This window comes from Gobio gobio, assembly GCF_949357685.1.
Source record: "Gobio gobio genome assembly, chromosome: 24".
Classification (NCBI taxonomy): domain Eukaryota; kingdom Metazoa; phylum Chordata; class Actinopteri; order Cypriniformes; family Gobionidae; genus Gobio; species Gobio gobio.
This window is the reverse complement of record NC_137120.1, coordinates 34,558,580-34,576,129: the sequence shown is the minus strand read 5'-3', so window position 1 is coordinate 34,576,129 and position 17,550 is coordinate 34,558,580. Positions and strand designations below refer to the sequence as shown.

The 17,550-nt window shown below is 38.8% G+C and overlaps 1 protein-coding gene across 1 annotated transcript in view; it reads left to right on the top strand.

The window, feature by feature from the left end:
* The window catches only part of frem1b (Fras1 related extracellular matrix 1b), a 44,421-nt gene that overhangs the window by 20,712 nt on the left and 6,159 nt on the right, over positions 1-17,550 (top strand). The window contains 12 exon segments of the mRNA XM_079807934.1: positions 1,815-1,922; positions 1,925-1,966; positions 1,969-2,009; positions 2,089-2,272; positions 2,275-2,313; positions 2,807-2,951; positions 3,448-3,589; positions 5,261-5,456; positions 6,218-6,482; positions 10,982-11,396; positions 15,452-15,653; positions 15,737-15,881. Of these exon segments, the coding sequence (XP_079664060.1) occupies positions 1,815-1,922; positions 1,925-1,966; positions 1,969-2,009; positions 2,089-2,272; positions 2,275-2,313; positions 2,807-2,951; positions 3,448-3,589; positions 5,261-5,456; positions 6,218-6,482; positions 10,982-11,396; positions 15,452-15,653; positions 15,737-15,881 (1,924 nt within the window).

Here is a 17,550-nt window from a genome sequence, read left to right as displayed (position 1 = left end):
GAGCCCAGTTAGTTACGTCAACAAACATTATTCATGTAGTTTCAACCATAGACTGTAAAAAAATATGGACGTAGTGTCCGTGACGTCACCCATAGGATTCTGTAGGAAAAAATTTTTTTTCAATTTAATTATTTCAATTTAATTACCTTTTATTTCATAAAACTGAACAAGGGGTGATTTTCACTTCGACATAATGTGTATAATAACCTCAAATCACAATTTCTCATCGGAGCAAAATTCGCAGATCAGCCGAGTTTTATTGGAAATTTTCTATTGGGTCAATGTAACTCAATTAAGTTAAAACAGCATTCCCTTGTTTTATGTTACATAAACCTGACTGAATTAGCTTAGAACAACAAAATTTGAATTTATAGGTAGAATCAGGTAGAAATACATCCTTAAAGCAACAACTGCACATTCACTGTAAGTTTTGATTGCTTATATCTTATAAATGCTAGCTTATAGATAACAGTAAGGCTAACATATTCATACTAAAATTAGTGGTGGGCCGTTATCGGCGTTGACGTGCTGCGTTAACGTGAGACTCTTATCGGGCGATAAAAAAAATATCGCCGTTAATCTATTCTCAAAGTTGAGTTGGGAGCTGGGTCTATACTACGCAAGCTATGATGACTTTCACCTTGATATTTTAGCACGGATGTATACCTAGCCGAATTGCACTGTAGGGGGCGAGAGAACGAGTCTTCGAACCTGTGTGTATGCCTACTAGTCAAAAATATAGATATTTCGCTATGTATCGATACTGAAATATCTGAAACGATACGATACTCATTTTCTACAGTATCGATAGCAGCTGCGCTCTCCTCCTCTCCGACCGACAGCGAGTTGACACGCACCCGCCTCCTCTCATTCAGTCCGGTTAATCCTCTGAACATGTCGAACGGGTGTTCTGCTGGATTTTTCCTCATGACAGCGTGTTAGTATTGGTGTGACCGGTCTGAATTTCGCGCAGGGTTGCACATAACGTTAATTCTACTAATTCCCGCAGATTTCGCGCTCGCATCTGAAGCGCCCACACACATACCGTAATAAAGCCGCCTCTGACATACAAGTGCAAAAATAAGCTCCTTTTTCCAGCTTATTAATGGTCAAATACACTCAAAAATGTCTCAATGCCCATCTTGGTGAGTTTTAACGTAAACACAGTCGTAACCAGCTCACAGGAACAGTGGGATCCATGCGTGCGTCAGGTCTTAAAGGGACAGAAGTTATTTATTATTCAAACTACAAAAAGAAAAACGATCACTTACGAGCACACATATTCTGAATGCCTTCGGCAGAATTCAAATGAGCCATTTTAATCTAGATTAATTCCAAGATTACAGTGAGATTAATCTAGATTAAAAAAAATGTATCTATGCCCACCACTAACTAAAATCCAAAAAACTTCATTTTGTTTTAATGGGGACTTTTTAAAAATGAAAATCCTTTCGTCATTTACTCAGCTTCATTTGTTCCAACCCCACTTGACTTTTTTTTCTGTAAAACAAAAAGATATTTTGAAAGATGTCTCTTTTTTTTTGAGGGGCTTTTTTCATGTATACAATGAAAGTCAATGGGGTCCACTATTGTTTTGGTAAAACTGTTATAAACTGTTGAAATGGCATTTAAGAGATTAAGAAACAGAATTTTAAGTCCCAACACCAACCCTGAGCCACTATAACTCTATTCCTAAAATCCAAGGGCATGTCCTACTTGGCAAAATCAAAATCTATATTTTGTTGTGTCCTTTTTAAATGTCCTAGTATAAGACATTATCTTTCAGACCACTAAGTCATATTGTATAAATAAAGTTTCTTTCAGCCAGCTCCACCTCAGTTCGGGTTTCATCAACTATGTCCAGTCAGTGCACCAAGGTGTGGAGCCTACAGCAGACTTCTTTACCATCAGTGTCAGTGATGGATTCAGAGATCAGCACCAGTGCCCTTCTACGTCATCATCAACCCTACAATGATGAGACGCCATCACTGCTGCTTAGCAACTTCACAGTAAGATATATATTTTTGGAGACTACATTTTCTAAGCAAGTTGTCGGCTTACTTTTGTCTTTCCCACACCTCTCGATAGGTCATGGAGGGAGGGATGAAAGACCTCAGTCCTGATATTCTAAATGCAGTGGACGTTGATATTCCAGCAGGAACTCTTACCATGTCCATCCTGGTTCCCCCAGCCCATGGCACACTGCTCAATGGCATATATGGTCTTGAGATGAATCGTTACAAAAACATGAACCCAGAGGTCCTCCAACGAACTTAGCCATCCAGTCTTTCACCTTACAGGAGCTACAACAAGGTCAGTACCCACCCCCCCCCCCCCCCCCCCCCTACTTCCGGGGTACCACTATCTGCTTCTTGAGGAAGGTTATGAGGACAGTGTCACTTCCCTGGTCCAGCCACCCCTCGGTGCCTTCACTGTGGGTATCCAGGCTTACAGAACAGATGTTGCTGTAGACAAAGGTCACAGTGTGCCTGTGGTGCTTCTGCTTCATCTGCAAAGTCTTTCCAACTGCTCTCTGCGCAATTATGTCACCGTGCATGAGGTACTTGGTGACTGCACAGCTTTGCTTGTTAGCGAGTGATAAAGAGCCATGAGAAACGAAGGTGAGAAGGTCATTGACAAAACGGAATGTGTAAACTGGTGTCCTTCTTGGTAGTAGTGGTAGAACTAGCTTATCAGTCAAAGGCTACCAGGAGGCAAGCGCCTAGTGACTGTTGTATCCTAAATGTCACCAAACGCTTAATCCACTAAAACACTTTGAATTTTTCTCTCTCGTGCTGATCCATAGGAATGAAGATCATGTATATGCATGACGACACCGAAACCCTCAAGGACGCTTTCACCATACAGTTGACAGATGGTGGGCACACAGTCCAGGGGACTGCGTGTGTCCGCATCATACCAGTCAATGATGAAAAGCCATGGCTACTAAAGTAAGGACGCCCTGGGACAAATTCAGAGCCAAAAAGGCGGATGAAAGCAGGAACGGGGGAGGGATTTTAGTGGTGGAGACTGGACAGGAACAGAAGGGGGAGGCCAATCCTGTATGGGGTTTATGGAAGGGGGGTCAACACAACCTGTACTGCACATGTGGCTAGGGAATCTGTCTCCCTGACTGAGTAACTGGGAATTAAGTCACATCCTTGAGTAAATTGCTCATTTTTATTCCATCTTCTTCCTCCAAGATCAGCAAGATCTGAGGGTGTGCATGTAAACTCCACAACAGCAGAAGTAATGTGTCTTTTTGGCAGATGCCTGCTTCCTCGTTTCAAAGTCCTCATGGATTAGGATAACAGGCCATTCCTGCTTGCGTTCGTTCCTTCTAGAAGCAGCTGTTTGTGTATTTATTTATTTAGGATTCTGGATTTTAGCATGCAGGCTTGGCACCAGTACCTTTAGTGTCCAAAGCGTCTCGATCTTTGTTCTCAGAAATGCAGGTGTTGAGGTGGAGGCCCTGGAGAAGAGAGTCATCTCCAGTGTTGTGCTGGAGGCTGAGGATCACGACACTCCCAACAATCATATTCTCTACATCCTCAATGCATGTCCCAGATTTGGCATCCTTCAACTCAGGGTTAGCAAGGACAACTAGTCCATGACATTATTCCTTAAGCCTGGAATATACTACTTGACTTTGGAATAGAACTTCTGCATCTGAACAGATTAAAACACTAGGCATCACATTTGACAACTTGGAAAAAGTGGGCACCATTCACTCCATGACACACTGAGGATCATTCTAGGACAAGTGAAAACAATTTATGTTCTATATCGGCTCAAATATCAAACATGGTTGGAATCATAGTCTGAAGCTAAAAAACTGGAGTCTGAGCCTATCATACACAACAATTTTCTGTGAATTCATCAACTTCTACTGCCAAATATCTGGGCCCGTATTCATAAAGATTCTAAGAGTCCTCTCAGAAAACTCCTAATTTAGCTTAAAAACTTTTACGTAGGAGTATTAGCTTAAGAGCTATTCGGGACCGATCTGAGAGCAACTCTGAGCAAGGAAAATACAAAAACTTTTATCTTAGTGAAGAGGCGGAGCTGACCCCGTTGCTATGTATGACAGTCTTTTGAAGACTGTGATTGGTTGGTTGTCCAAAAAGGGGAAAAAAGGAGCGCTTTTAAGTATAGGGTCTATTCTAAGCACAAATTGTCCTATTTTACCGTTCTATCACTCACTCACACACACACACGTTGGGTTTTCATGTTTTATGGGGACTTTCCATAGGCGTAATGGTTTTTATACCGTACAAACCGTATTTTCTATCCCCTTACACTGCCACTGCCACTGCCCCTGCCCCTAAACCCATCACAGGAAACATTCTGCATTTTTACATTGTCAAAAAACATCACTTAGTCTGATTGATAAGATGTTTTCCTCATGGGTACCAAAAAATGTCCCCACAAGGACGAGGATTTCGGATATTGCCATCTTTGTGGGGACATTTTGTCCTCATAACGTAGGGATTACCAGTCCACACACACACACACACACACACACACACACACACACACACACACACACACACACACACACACACACACACACACACACACACACACACACACACACACACACACACACACACACACACACACACACACACACACTATATATATATATATGTATATAAATCCTTTTATTATTTACCATGCTGTTAATTTTCTATAAGGTATTTGATTGGCTTAGAACTATAAACATTGTTCCACTCTTTCCAATTACACTGATTGCTGGCATGTCTATTTAATTGGTGGTTTGAAAGTTGGATTTAATGCAACAAACATGATCCCTGCCTGATCTAATCTATAGCGTCTTATTAAGTCACTGTCATCCATTGTCTGCAACACTTTCTCCGCTGCTAAAGAAACTCTTAAGCCTCTTAAAAGTCCTCGTCCGTGCTCCTAACAAATTTGACCGTAAGACCTCTTTTAAGGGTTAAGATGCTTTCTGAATTACTTTTTTTTTTACTAGGATTGTTTAGTTAATTTTAAGAGTAAACGCCCACATTTCAAAGAATTTTCTTATAATTTTGTCACTAGGAGCTACTCTTTGCATTAAGATTCTTTATGAATACGGGCCCAGAAGACTGGCTTTGACATTTGCAACTAGTGCCAACTCCTCCAGACTTCAAATCAGCTCAAAAACCTGGGCAAAAGTCAAGTGGTGTATTCCATTTCCAGCCATTATAGTGACATACTCTATACTTCAAGAGTATAATAATGTGATTTTCTGCAGACAGAAACTGGATGGATTGATCTAAGTCCAGGTCAGAATTTCACCCAGGAGGATGTGGAGATGAATCGTCTATGGTACACTCACACTACAGTTAACGGTTTCAAAGGCCATGACAGGTTTCACTTTGTTCTCAGTGATGGGGAAAACAGAACACCTCCACAGAGTTTCTTCATCTCTGTCCGCACTGCTCAAAAGGGTAAGTCTTATTATGAGATAGTAGGAACTTGGCGTGGCTCAAAACCAACACTTTAACATAGGCTCACACCTTACATCACTTGAAGCACCAGCGTTATGAAGTTCGGCAGACTGCATTGCCATATTATGACCGTCCAAATCCTGTGACATTATAACATAGGCAAAGTGACAGGCCCATTTACATTTTGTGACTCTGTGATCGCTGCTTTTGTTTTTCCCTCAATCAAAATCCACGAAAAACAACTTTGTTGACAGATTAAATCTGTGCATGTATAATTAAAAACGTTGGCTTTCCCTGTGGCCAAAATGACTTTGCCAGTTGGGTGAACATGGAAGCATGAGAGCCATTGTCCTCTTGGCTCCGTTCTGGCTTATCCTGGAGGAACAGAGGTGAGAATGTTCTGCCGCAAAGGATGAGCCACCTTTAAACGCCCAGCATGAATTATTAACAGAGCCTGGGCCAAACATCTGTAGTCCAGACCCTAGATCCCAGTCCTGTCCCTGCTGTCACAAACTCATTTCACACAACATCAATAAGCTTACTTGCACACAACTTCCTTTAGACTTAACATGCTTACATTTGTCAAAGTGTTACACATATGTATGTAAATGTGTGTGTGTGTGTGTGTGTGTGTGTGTGTGTGTGTGTGTGTGTGTGTGTGTGTGTGTGTGTGTGTGTGTGTGTGTGTGTGTGTGTGTGTGTGTGTGTGTGTGTGTGTATATACGCCTCTTTAACATAGTTGACCTTCATGGCACATACAGGTGACATTGCTCTAATCACTAAACCTGTGACCTTGATGGAAGGAGAGAGAGTCATTCTGACCACTGACCTTCTGATGGCCACAGACAGTGGAAGCAAGCCAGATGAGCTCATGTACACTGTATCAGTTCCACCTGAACATGGTCACCTGCACATGGTCCAAAGTCCAGGGGTTCCAGTGCTCTCCTTCTCCCAGATGGATGTGGCTGCCAACCGGGTATGCTACACTCATGACAACAGCCGTTTTGCTGACCGTGATTCTTTCAGGTCAGTGGTTTTTATTGTTCTTTTTACACTATGATAGACTGTAAGGCCAAATGCACAGATTCTATCTATCTATCTATCTATCTATCTATCTATCTATCTATCTATCTATCTATCTATCTATCTATCTATCTATCTATCTATCTATCTATCTATCTATCTATCTATCTATCTATCTATCTATCTATCTATCTATCTATCTATCTATCTATCTATCTATCTATCTATCTATCTATCTATCTATCTATCTCTTTGTGTCTATCTATCTATCTATCTATCTATCTATCTATCTATCTATATCTTTGTGTCTATCTATCTATCTATCTATCTATCTATCTATCTATCTATCTATCTATCCATCCATCCATCTCTCTTTGTGTCTATCTATCTATCTCTTTCTGTCTGTCTATCTATCTATCTATCTATCTATCTATCTATCTATCTATCTATCTATCTATCTATCTATCTATCTATCTATCTATCTATCTATCTATCTATCTATCTATCTATCTATCTCTTTGTGTCTATCTATCTATCTATCTATCTATCTATCTATCTATCTATCTATCTATCTATCTATCTATCTATCTATCTATCTATCTCTTTGTGTCTATCTATCTATCTATCTATCCATCCATCCATCCATCTCTCTTTGTGTCTATCTATCTATCTCTTTCTGTCTGTCTATCTATCTATCCATCTTTTTTATCTGTCTGTCTATCTATCTATCCATCTCTTTGTGTCTGTCTGTCTGTCTATCTATCCATCCATCTCTTTGTGTCTATCTATCTATCTATCTATCTATCTATCTATCTATCTATCTATCTATCTATCTATCTATCTATCTATCTATCTATCCTTCTGTCTGTCTGTCCTTCTGTCTGTCTTTCTGTTTGTTTGTGTCTTGCATGGGTTTCCAGCCAATTTGGCAGAAGGCTGACTTCAGTCAGGGTGTACAGTTGACCTGTGCTGCCTTTCTCGTGTGAATCTTTGACACCCAAAACTCTGGCTTGGTTTCATCATTCGGGTCATCTGGGAGCAAACAAACCTTCCTGAGCCAAGCCTGACGAGGGGCGAGTGGCCCTTCAGAGAGGGTACAGAGCAGCCTGTGCCAATGTGTTCAGTCAGCACAGCATGGGGCGGTATGGGGTCCAATCACAGCACATGGACATTACAGTGTTAGTCATGTGGGCTCCGAGTACTTTCAATTGGCAATTCCGACACAATCACAAGAGACTAGGGAAAAACTTGGTCATAATATCTAACAGACTTATTGTTTGAAATGGTTTTTCACAGCATGTATTTGTGTTATTCTGAGGCAAAAGATGCAGCTTGCGACAGCCGGTCTCCCTGATCATGAGAGACACCTGAGCAAACACCTGTGTGTCAAATTCTAGGACGACAGCGGGGGCCAAAAGAGACAGGGAGGCAGTTTTTTTTCTGGGAGCCTTGTGTCTCCCTCTGCTCTTCTGTGACAGCTGATGATAAATGGCCATTATTAAGAGAGTAATAACCCAGCCTGGAATTGGTTATACGGCTCTAAGAGATGTAGTCAGAGACAAGGATCCCTGGGCACAATTACCGAGCAAATATGGGACAATGGCAATGCCAGATGTTGCACCAGTTTGGCTGTGAGAGTGGACCTGCGTGTTTGGTTGCAAGTCTAGTGCGAGGTGGCAGTCGTGTTGTTTACCATGGCTGGCAATTATCAGCTTCAGGGCAATATGTGTTGGGAGGCAGATTGGCTTGGCAGAGGGTGGAATGGGGACTCGGCTCGACTCGCACCCCTCCCTGTCCTGTCTTTCTGCTCCAGCACATCAACCATGTTGGGTGAGGATCAGCGGGGGGGTGGACTTGTGCTTTTAGGGGGCACACTTTAACATTTAACTTAAAGGTATAGTTCACCTAAAAATGTAAATTCTATCATCATTCACCTCACCCCATGTTGTTCCAAATATGACTTTTGAGAAATGTCTCATTTTTTTTGTTTTTTTTTTCATCTATACAATTGAAGTCAATGGACACTGAAACAGCTTGGATACCAACATTCTTCAAAATCTTCCTTTATGTTCAACAGAAGAAAGAAACCGATACAGGTTTGGAACAACATGAGGGTGATTAAATGATGACAGCATTTTCATTTATGGGTGAATTATCCCTTTAACCTATTTTCAGGATTATTAAAAATCCATTTTTACTGGGTCATGTCCCATGTCAACTCAAATGATTTCAAGTTCATTTATTTATTTGACAAGTAATTTTGTATTGTATGAGCAGTGATGACATAACACACTTTTAATATCTAGTTACTTTTCTGCATCTGTAAACTGGACACATACTATATTACAAAAAATATCTTTGCAAAGTTATAAAGATTTAATACGGTATAAGCAACACTGGACAATTGGATAGATTAATATTATTTCTTGCTATATGTGAGCATCTGAAATTAAATATTTTCTTTTACCAGTATCTTTTCTCGGGTATCTCTGTGGTGAAACACTGTCTCTGTGATAGCCATGTTTCCATTACCCTTCAAATTGTGCAAATTGAAAATATGCCCAATGGAAACAAGTCAATTTCGCAAAAACTCCCATATACAGTGGGGCAAAAACGTATTTAGTTAGCCACCAATTGTGCAAGTTCTCCCACTTAAAAAGAGAGGCCTGTAATTTTCATCATAGGTACACTTCAACTATGAGAGACAGAATGAGAAAAAAAATCCAGAAAAACACATTGTCTGATTTTTAAAGAATTTATTAGCAAATTATGGTGGAAAATAAGTATTTGGTCACCTACAAAAAAAGCAAGACTTCTGGCTCTCACAGACCTGTAACTTCTTCTTTAAGAGGCTCCTCTGTCCTCCACTCGTTAGCTGTATTAATGGCACCTGTTTGAACTCGTTATCAGTATAAAAGACACATGTCCACAACCTCAAACAGACTCCAAACACCACTATGGCCAAGACCAAAGAGCTGTCAAAGGACACCAGAAACAAAATTGTAGACCTGCACCAGGCTGGAAAGACTGAATCTGCAATAGGTAAGCAGCTTGGTGTGAAGAAATCAACTGTGGGAGCAATTATTAGAAAATGGAAGACATACAAGACCATTGATAATCTCCCTCGATCTGGGGCTCCACGCAAGATCTCACCCCGTGGGGTCAAAATGATCACAAGAACGGTGAGCAAAAATCCCAGAACCACACGGGGGGACCTAGTGAAGGACCTGCAGAGAGCTGGGACCAAAGTAACAAAGGCTACCATCAGTAACACACTACGCTGCCAGGTGCTCAAATCCTGCAATGCCAGTACATGTTTGGGCCCGTCTGAAGTTTGCTAGAGAGCATTTGAATGATCCAGAAATGGATTGGGAGAATGTCATTTGGTCAGATGAAACCAAAATATAACTTTTTGGTGAAAACTCAACTTGTCGTGTTTGGAGGAGAAAGAATGCTGAGTTGCATCCAAAGACCACCATACCTACTGTGAAGCATGGGTATGGAAACATCATGGGGCGGTTTTTCTGCAAAGGGACCAGGATGACTGATCCGTGTAAAGGAAAGACTGAATGGGGCCATGTATCGTGAGATTTTGAGTAAAAACCTCCTTACATCAGCAAGGGCATTGAAGATGAAATGTGGCTGGGTCTTTCAGCATGACAATGATCCCAAACACACCGCCCGGGCAACGAAGGAGTGGCTTCGTAAGAAGCATTTCAAGGTCCTGGAGTGGCCTAGCCAGTCTCCAGTTCTCGACCCCATAGAAAATCTTTGGAGGAAGTTGAAAATCTGTGTTGCCCAGCGACAGCCCCAAAACATCACTGCTCTAGAGGAGATCTGCATGGAGGAATGGGCCAAACTACCAACAACAGTGTGTAAAAACCTTGTGGAGACTTACAGAAAACGTTTGACCTCTGTCATTGCCAACAAAGGGTATATATCAAAGTATTGAGATGAACTTTTGTTATTGACCAAATACTTATTTTCTACCATAATTTGCAAATAAATTCTTTAAAAATCAGACAATGTGTTTTTCTGGATTTTTTTTACTAGTCTCTCATAGTTGAAGTGTACCTATGATGAAAATTACAGGCCTCTCTCATCTTTTTAAGTGGGAGAACTTGCACAATTGGTGGCTGACTAAATACTTTTTTGCCCCACTGTATAATTTAGTCCGTAACCATTATAGTCTACGTTTTACAACTCTTTGAGCAAACGCAGACAGAGTGACGAATCATTCATGAGCGGCCATCACTACTACTCGCCGAGAATAGCTCAACATGCTGTAAAACTAACAAAACCTTAGAATAAAGGGATAAGGCATGAGAGGCAGAGGTGATTTTACTATGGTTTAAGGTTATGGTTAGATGCGAATGGCTTATAATGGTTTTAATAAAACTGCACTATAAGCAATGTGACAAAAGATTTATACCCTCAATAAACTGCATTTATCAGAAATTGTTCTACCACTTTTATGACGCAAAATATGTTCTCTCATGCAGCTTTGTCATTACCAACGGTGTGGCATCCAGAAGTGGTACTATTCTTTTCACTGTGGAACACAGAGACCGTATCCCACCAACCCTGAGTATCAACAAAGGCCTTGAACTCACAGAGAACTCCATGATGATCATTTCCACTAATGACCTGAAACTGACTGATCCAGACACGGCTCTGGAGAATCTCACCTACATCGTTATTCAAAGCCCACAGTATGGAAAGTTGCTTTTGAAAGGTTTACCCCTCTCTAAGCCTCATTTCACACAACTGGACATCAACAACATGGATCTAGCCTATCATCATCTAAATGGAAGAGCCAAGATCGACAGGTTCACCTTTCAGCCTACTGATGGAACCAACGCAGGTTATTTGGAGTATGGACAGCTGAAGAGTGAACCTGCTGTTTTTACCATACAGGTAGGCTGTTTATTATTAGGGGACATTCACCCACAACCAATTGAAATAAAAACTGGGAAGTACTCTAAAATATGTAAACATGTACACCTACAACTTACTAAAAATACAGATTTTTACTGCAACCTCTTACAAAAAATTGACATGGTAAACAGGCTGTGGCCGAAATCGTACCCCATACCCTTAAATAGGGCACTATTTTTGCATAGTTTACTAGTAGTGATTGCAGGTGGCATTAAGGGGAAGAGATTTCTCATTCTAGGGAGCATCTGAATGGACAAAAAAACATGTGTCGTGCAGGATAAGTCATTCATATTTTTATTTCATTTTCTTTGACGTGAAACAAACATTTAAAATGAGGTTATCACATAACGTGAAAGGTGGACCTAAAAAGTTTGGGCTTTACACAATATGTAATTTTTGGCCACTAGAGGTCGTTTATTCAAAACAAAGGTGTAGCTTGATGACAACTGTTTTTGCGTAGCTTTTATTATGCAGCAGACGAGTGCTTCTGCTTCTTCCGCTCATGTGTATGTGGGGTAACGCAGTCCTGTTTTATCATATTAGATACATTTGAGTGTGTTGAAAGTTATGTTATAATGCTACTCTGTGCGTTCACTCAGCGGCTACTATGATACACTTGTTCACACTGCAGTAAACTAGATTGATATCAGATTACTTTTTGATGTAAGGAGTAAAGTAACACATTACAAGTAACATGCATAAGCAATCAGATTACTTTTTGATGTCAGTAACACATTACAAGTAACATGCATTACATAATCAGATTATGTTTTGGTGTTACGAGTAAAGTAACGCATTACAAGTAACATGCATTATGTAATCAGATTACTTTTTGATGTAAGGAGTAAAGTAACGCATTACAAGTAACATGCATTATGTAAGTATTACTTTTTTGATGTTACTAGTAAAGTAATGCATCACAAGTAACATGCATTACATAATCAGATTACGTTTTGGTGTTACGAGTAAAGTAACGCATTACAAGTAACATGCATTATGTAGTCAGATTACTTTTTGATGTAAGGAGTAAAGTAACGCATTACAAGTAACATGCAATATGTAATCAGATTACTTTTTGATGTAAGGAGTAAAGTAACACATTACAAGTAACATGCATTATGTAATCAGATTACTTTTTGATGTAAGGCGTAAAGTAACGCATTACAAGTAACATGCATTATGTAATCAGATTACTTTTTGATGTAAGGCGTAAAGTAACGCATTACAAGTAACATGCAATATGTAATCAGATTACTTTTTGATGTAAAGAGTAAAGTAACGCATTACAAGTAACATGCATTATGTAATCAGATTACTTTTTGATGCAAGGAGTAAAGTAATCTAATCCCTGGAGAAGCAGCATGCAACGACGCTAGCAGCGACTTCTTATACCATTAACTCTTAGTATAATTATGCCTCACTCTTCACAAGCGGAATGAGGCGAAGCACACTGCTCTCCTTTTCCAATCTCTTCCAGTCAAGACAGCCCTAACCAAAAAAAAAAAAAAAAAGCTTCCTGATTTTCTAAATTCGGGGAACCCCTATCTGAACTGGAAGAGATGGAACAGGTTCGCAATGTCCCCTGGACCTTACAAGCTGGTCCAAGACGGTTTCCTGTAGGGGAAGTGATTGCACTATGATATACAACAGCTTGCCACTTGATGGCAATGTATATGATGATGATGCACAAGGGTCCACTGTAGAGGTTGATGTGCAACTATGCCATCAAAACCCAGAAAATGCTCTTTGAATAGCTGTCCACTGTAGTGACCTCTATATGTATGAAAGGGTTAAAGCCACAAAATTGTTATTCTTATACAAGTGTTTACTTAATCTTTAAAATCATAATAAATGAACGAATTATGAGGCTAGTACCACGTAATAGTTTACCTAGTTAACATAACTGTCAAATAAACGGCTTGCACACAAACCACTGATCCCAGCAGGAGAGCAACGGGTTAACAATGCGTTCCCTGTTGTATTGCATGTTAAACGGAGAGGCTTTGCTGGCCAGGTGCTCGTGCAGGTCCGGTGCCATTCACCATGTCATAGCGTCGCTCTCTCGAGGCCCGCGACACAATTTAATATTCAGTTGAAGCGGTCAGCGAGGCGGCAAACGCGCTGGCCAGCACATCCAGCTCTTTACTACCGAGAGAAAACCGCTCTGCACAGGTGAATCAGCCGAAAACTTAGTTCGCGCCCCGCGGGAGCGCGCACACCGTCACTTGGCTGTAGCCGCAGCCGCGCGTTGCTTACTTGAGGCAAAAATGCGGCGCGTGCTTGTCTAACCGCGCGACCCCTGAGACCGGGATGCGGATGGTCATAAATAATATATAGGCCTATTCCTCCCCTCACTTAATACGACACAACACAACAATAGCACACATTTAAGGCGGCTTAAGTTGGGTTATGATATTTCTGGTGGACAAAGTGGCCCATTGCGCAAATTTTTGAACATTAATACATTTGTTTTAATCATTTTTAGTGGTCACATGAGGAAAAGGTTGCTAGTCAAAAGTTCAATTACACAAATACGTTTTTTTATGGCAGTTGTTTTAAACCCTCTTAAATTAGTCTGTGAATTCTGTCCTCTAAAGTAAACTAAAATGTAATTAATATTATAATTAGTAAACAAGTGAAGTACTGTTTTTAATTGAATTAAATTAATTTAGTTTTAAATTATTGTTTTTGTGTTCTCAAAACAAGGTTGTTGTTGTTTTTTTTAAATACATTTCAAAACTCACTTTTATTGGGGCAAGTTGCCTATGTTTTAATGTGTGTGTGTGTGTGTGTGTGTGTGTGTGTGTGTGTGTGTGTGTGTGTGTGTGTGTGTGTGTGTGTGTGTGTGTGTGTGTGTGTGTGTGTGTGTGTGTGTGGACTGGTAATCATCACGTTATGGGGACAAAATGTCCCCACAAAGATAGCAATATCCGAAATCCTCATCCTTGTGGGGACATTTTTAGGTCCCCATGAGGAAAACATCTTATAAATCAGACTAAGTGATGTTTTTTGAAAATGTAAAATTGCAGAATGTCTCCTGTGAGGGTTAGGTTTAGGGGCAGGGGCAGTGTAGGGGGATAGAATATACGGTATGTACGGTATAAAAACCATTACGCCTATGGAAAGTCCCCATAAAAGATGAAAACACTACATGTGTGTGTGTGTGTGTGTGTGTGTGTGTGTGTGTGTGTGTGTATATATATAATATGTGTGTGTGTGTGTGTATATATATATATATATATATATATATATATATATATATATATATATATATATATATATATATATATATATATATATATATATATATATATATATATATATATATATATATATATAAAATATATATATATATATATATATATATATATATATATATATATATATATATATATATATATATATAACTAATAATAACAACAATTATTTTAAAACTAATAGTCAATGCACTTGCTTTTTTTCAAATCTCACTTTAAAATATCTTGATATTTAGTATTAATTTTAATAAATTAAAATAAAAACTGTAATAAAGAAATGGTGTGTAAAAATCAGTAGACAGAGAAAAAAGCAAATTCACACTGATGGTGACATTACAAGATTTAACCAACAGTGATTTGAATTAAAAATAAACCTAAGAAATAATTGTTTCAGTGTGACAGCTAGTCCTAGTCCTCCCCTAAATAATGTATAATATATTTATTATATTTCATTTATAATAACATTTGTTTATTACGAATTTCATTTTTTTTTAAATTGTAGATTATTATTTTTTTTTAAATACTGTTAATAAAATAAAAATAAATATCCAAAAATATGTATTTAAATAACCTATGCATTTACATTTTTTTTAAAAATCAATAAATAAGGAAAAGGGCAAATGCACTTGACAGCGTTTTTACAAGATTTACACTGCTACAGCGAGCAATGGCTGTGAAATTATTGCTTGCATACTGTAATGCTTCCCTCTAGTGGTAGTGCAGCATGAATGCGGTTTAAATGGCCGGTCTCTGAACTGAACTATTATATCTTCACAGATAGAGATATTGGACAAGACACCACCCAGTATTGTAAACAAAGGGATTCCAAGTACTGTGGAGAATCTTCCAGATGGCAAACAGGGCATCTACATCACCTTCAAAGAGCTGAAAGCCTCAGATCCAGACAGTCCCGACGACACACTCGAGTTTACAATCACAAGGCCTCCACACTTCGGTTACCTTGAAAATGCCCTCACAGGCAGGTGCACAGGTCACTGATGACTGTCTCATTAATATTCACAGATTGTGTCCAGATTATAATGAATTTTCTTCCTGTTATAGGTTCCTACATCAAAGGACGCTTTACCCAGAAGGATCTGGACCAGAAAGCAGTGCGCTATGTCATACCTGCAGACATGGAAGTGACCGCAGACAGCTTTGAGTTTCAAGTCACAGACCCTGCAGGAAACACCATGCTTCCTGAAGTGTATATATATCCTCTTTTGTGGATCATTTGTTTAGATATCAGTACAAAACTTTCTCTAACATGTGAACTGTGCAGTTACTGAATGTTAAAGGTGCATAAATACACTTCCAATGTAAAAAAAAAAAAAAGAAGAGAGAGAAATGAATACTACTATTTCTGTATTCTGTATTTCTAAAATGAGAAAAATGCATTTTATATTTACATTGGGCAGGTCCAAGACTGCTTGAAACAGACTAAATTACATATGCACACCTTAAAAAAAAAAAAAAAAAAAAAAAAAATATATATATATATATATACACCGATCAGGCATAACATTATGACCCCTGACAGGAGAAGTGAATAACACTGATTATCTCTCATCACGGCACCTGTTAGTGGGTTTATTAGGCAGCAAGTGAACATTCTCTCCTCAAAGTTGATGTGTTCAAAGCAGGAAAAATGGGCAAGTGTAAGGATTTTAGTGAGTTTGACAAGTGCCAAATTGTGATGGCTAGACGACTGGGTCAGAGCATCTCCAAAACTGCAGCTCTTGTGGGGTGTTCCCGGTCTGCAGTGGTCAGTGTCTATCAAAAGAGGTGCAAGGAAGGAACAGTGGCGAACCGGCGTCAGGGTCATGGGCGGCCAAGGCTCATTGATGCACGTGGAGAGTGAAGGCTGGCCCATGATGTCCAATCAAACAGACGAGCTACTGTAGCTCAGATTGCTCAAGAAGTTAATGCTGGTTCTGATAGAAAGGTGTCAGAATACACAGAGCATCTCAGTTTGTTGCGTATGGGGCGGCATAGCCGTAGACCAGTCAGGGTGCCCATGCTGACCCCTGTCCAGCACCAAAAGCACCATCAGTGGCACATGAGCATCAGAACTTTGAGGTGTTGACTTGGCCTCTAAATTCCCCAGATCTCAATCCCAATCGAGCATCTGTGGGATGTGCTGAACAAACAAGTCCAATCCATGGAGGCCCCACCTCGCAACTTAGAGGGCTTAAAGGATCTGCTGCTAACATCTTGGTGCCAGATACCACAGCACACTTTCAGGGGTCTATTGGAGTCCATGCCTCGATGGGTCAGGGCTGTGACAGCAAAATGGGACCGACACAATATTAGGAATTATATTACATAATGGTCATAATGTTATGCCTGATTGTTGTATATATATATATATATATATATATATATATATATATATATAGATATATAAAATACAATATTAATAGTTTTTACCAAATGTTTCATATATACATATATATGCGTGTGTGTGTGTAATACAAATAGTATTTAAATTACAATAATATAAAAAATGTATAGTAAATATCAACATAAATTAATATAAACATGTATAAAATAAACATTTAATAAACATTTTAAAACAAAAGTTTTAAGCAGTTTTATAAAATATAAACCCATAAATATAAAAGATAATATAATAAAATAATAATAATGATAGAAAATAAATGACAGTAAAAATATAAATACAAAAATATAAATTACAATTCAAATATTTATATAAAAATAACTTTATATTTATTCATTTTTCGAGAAACAAACATATATATAAACATATATATTCAATAAACATATATATATATATATATATATATATATATATATATATAAACATATATTCTATATATATATATATATATATATATATATATATATATATATAT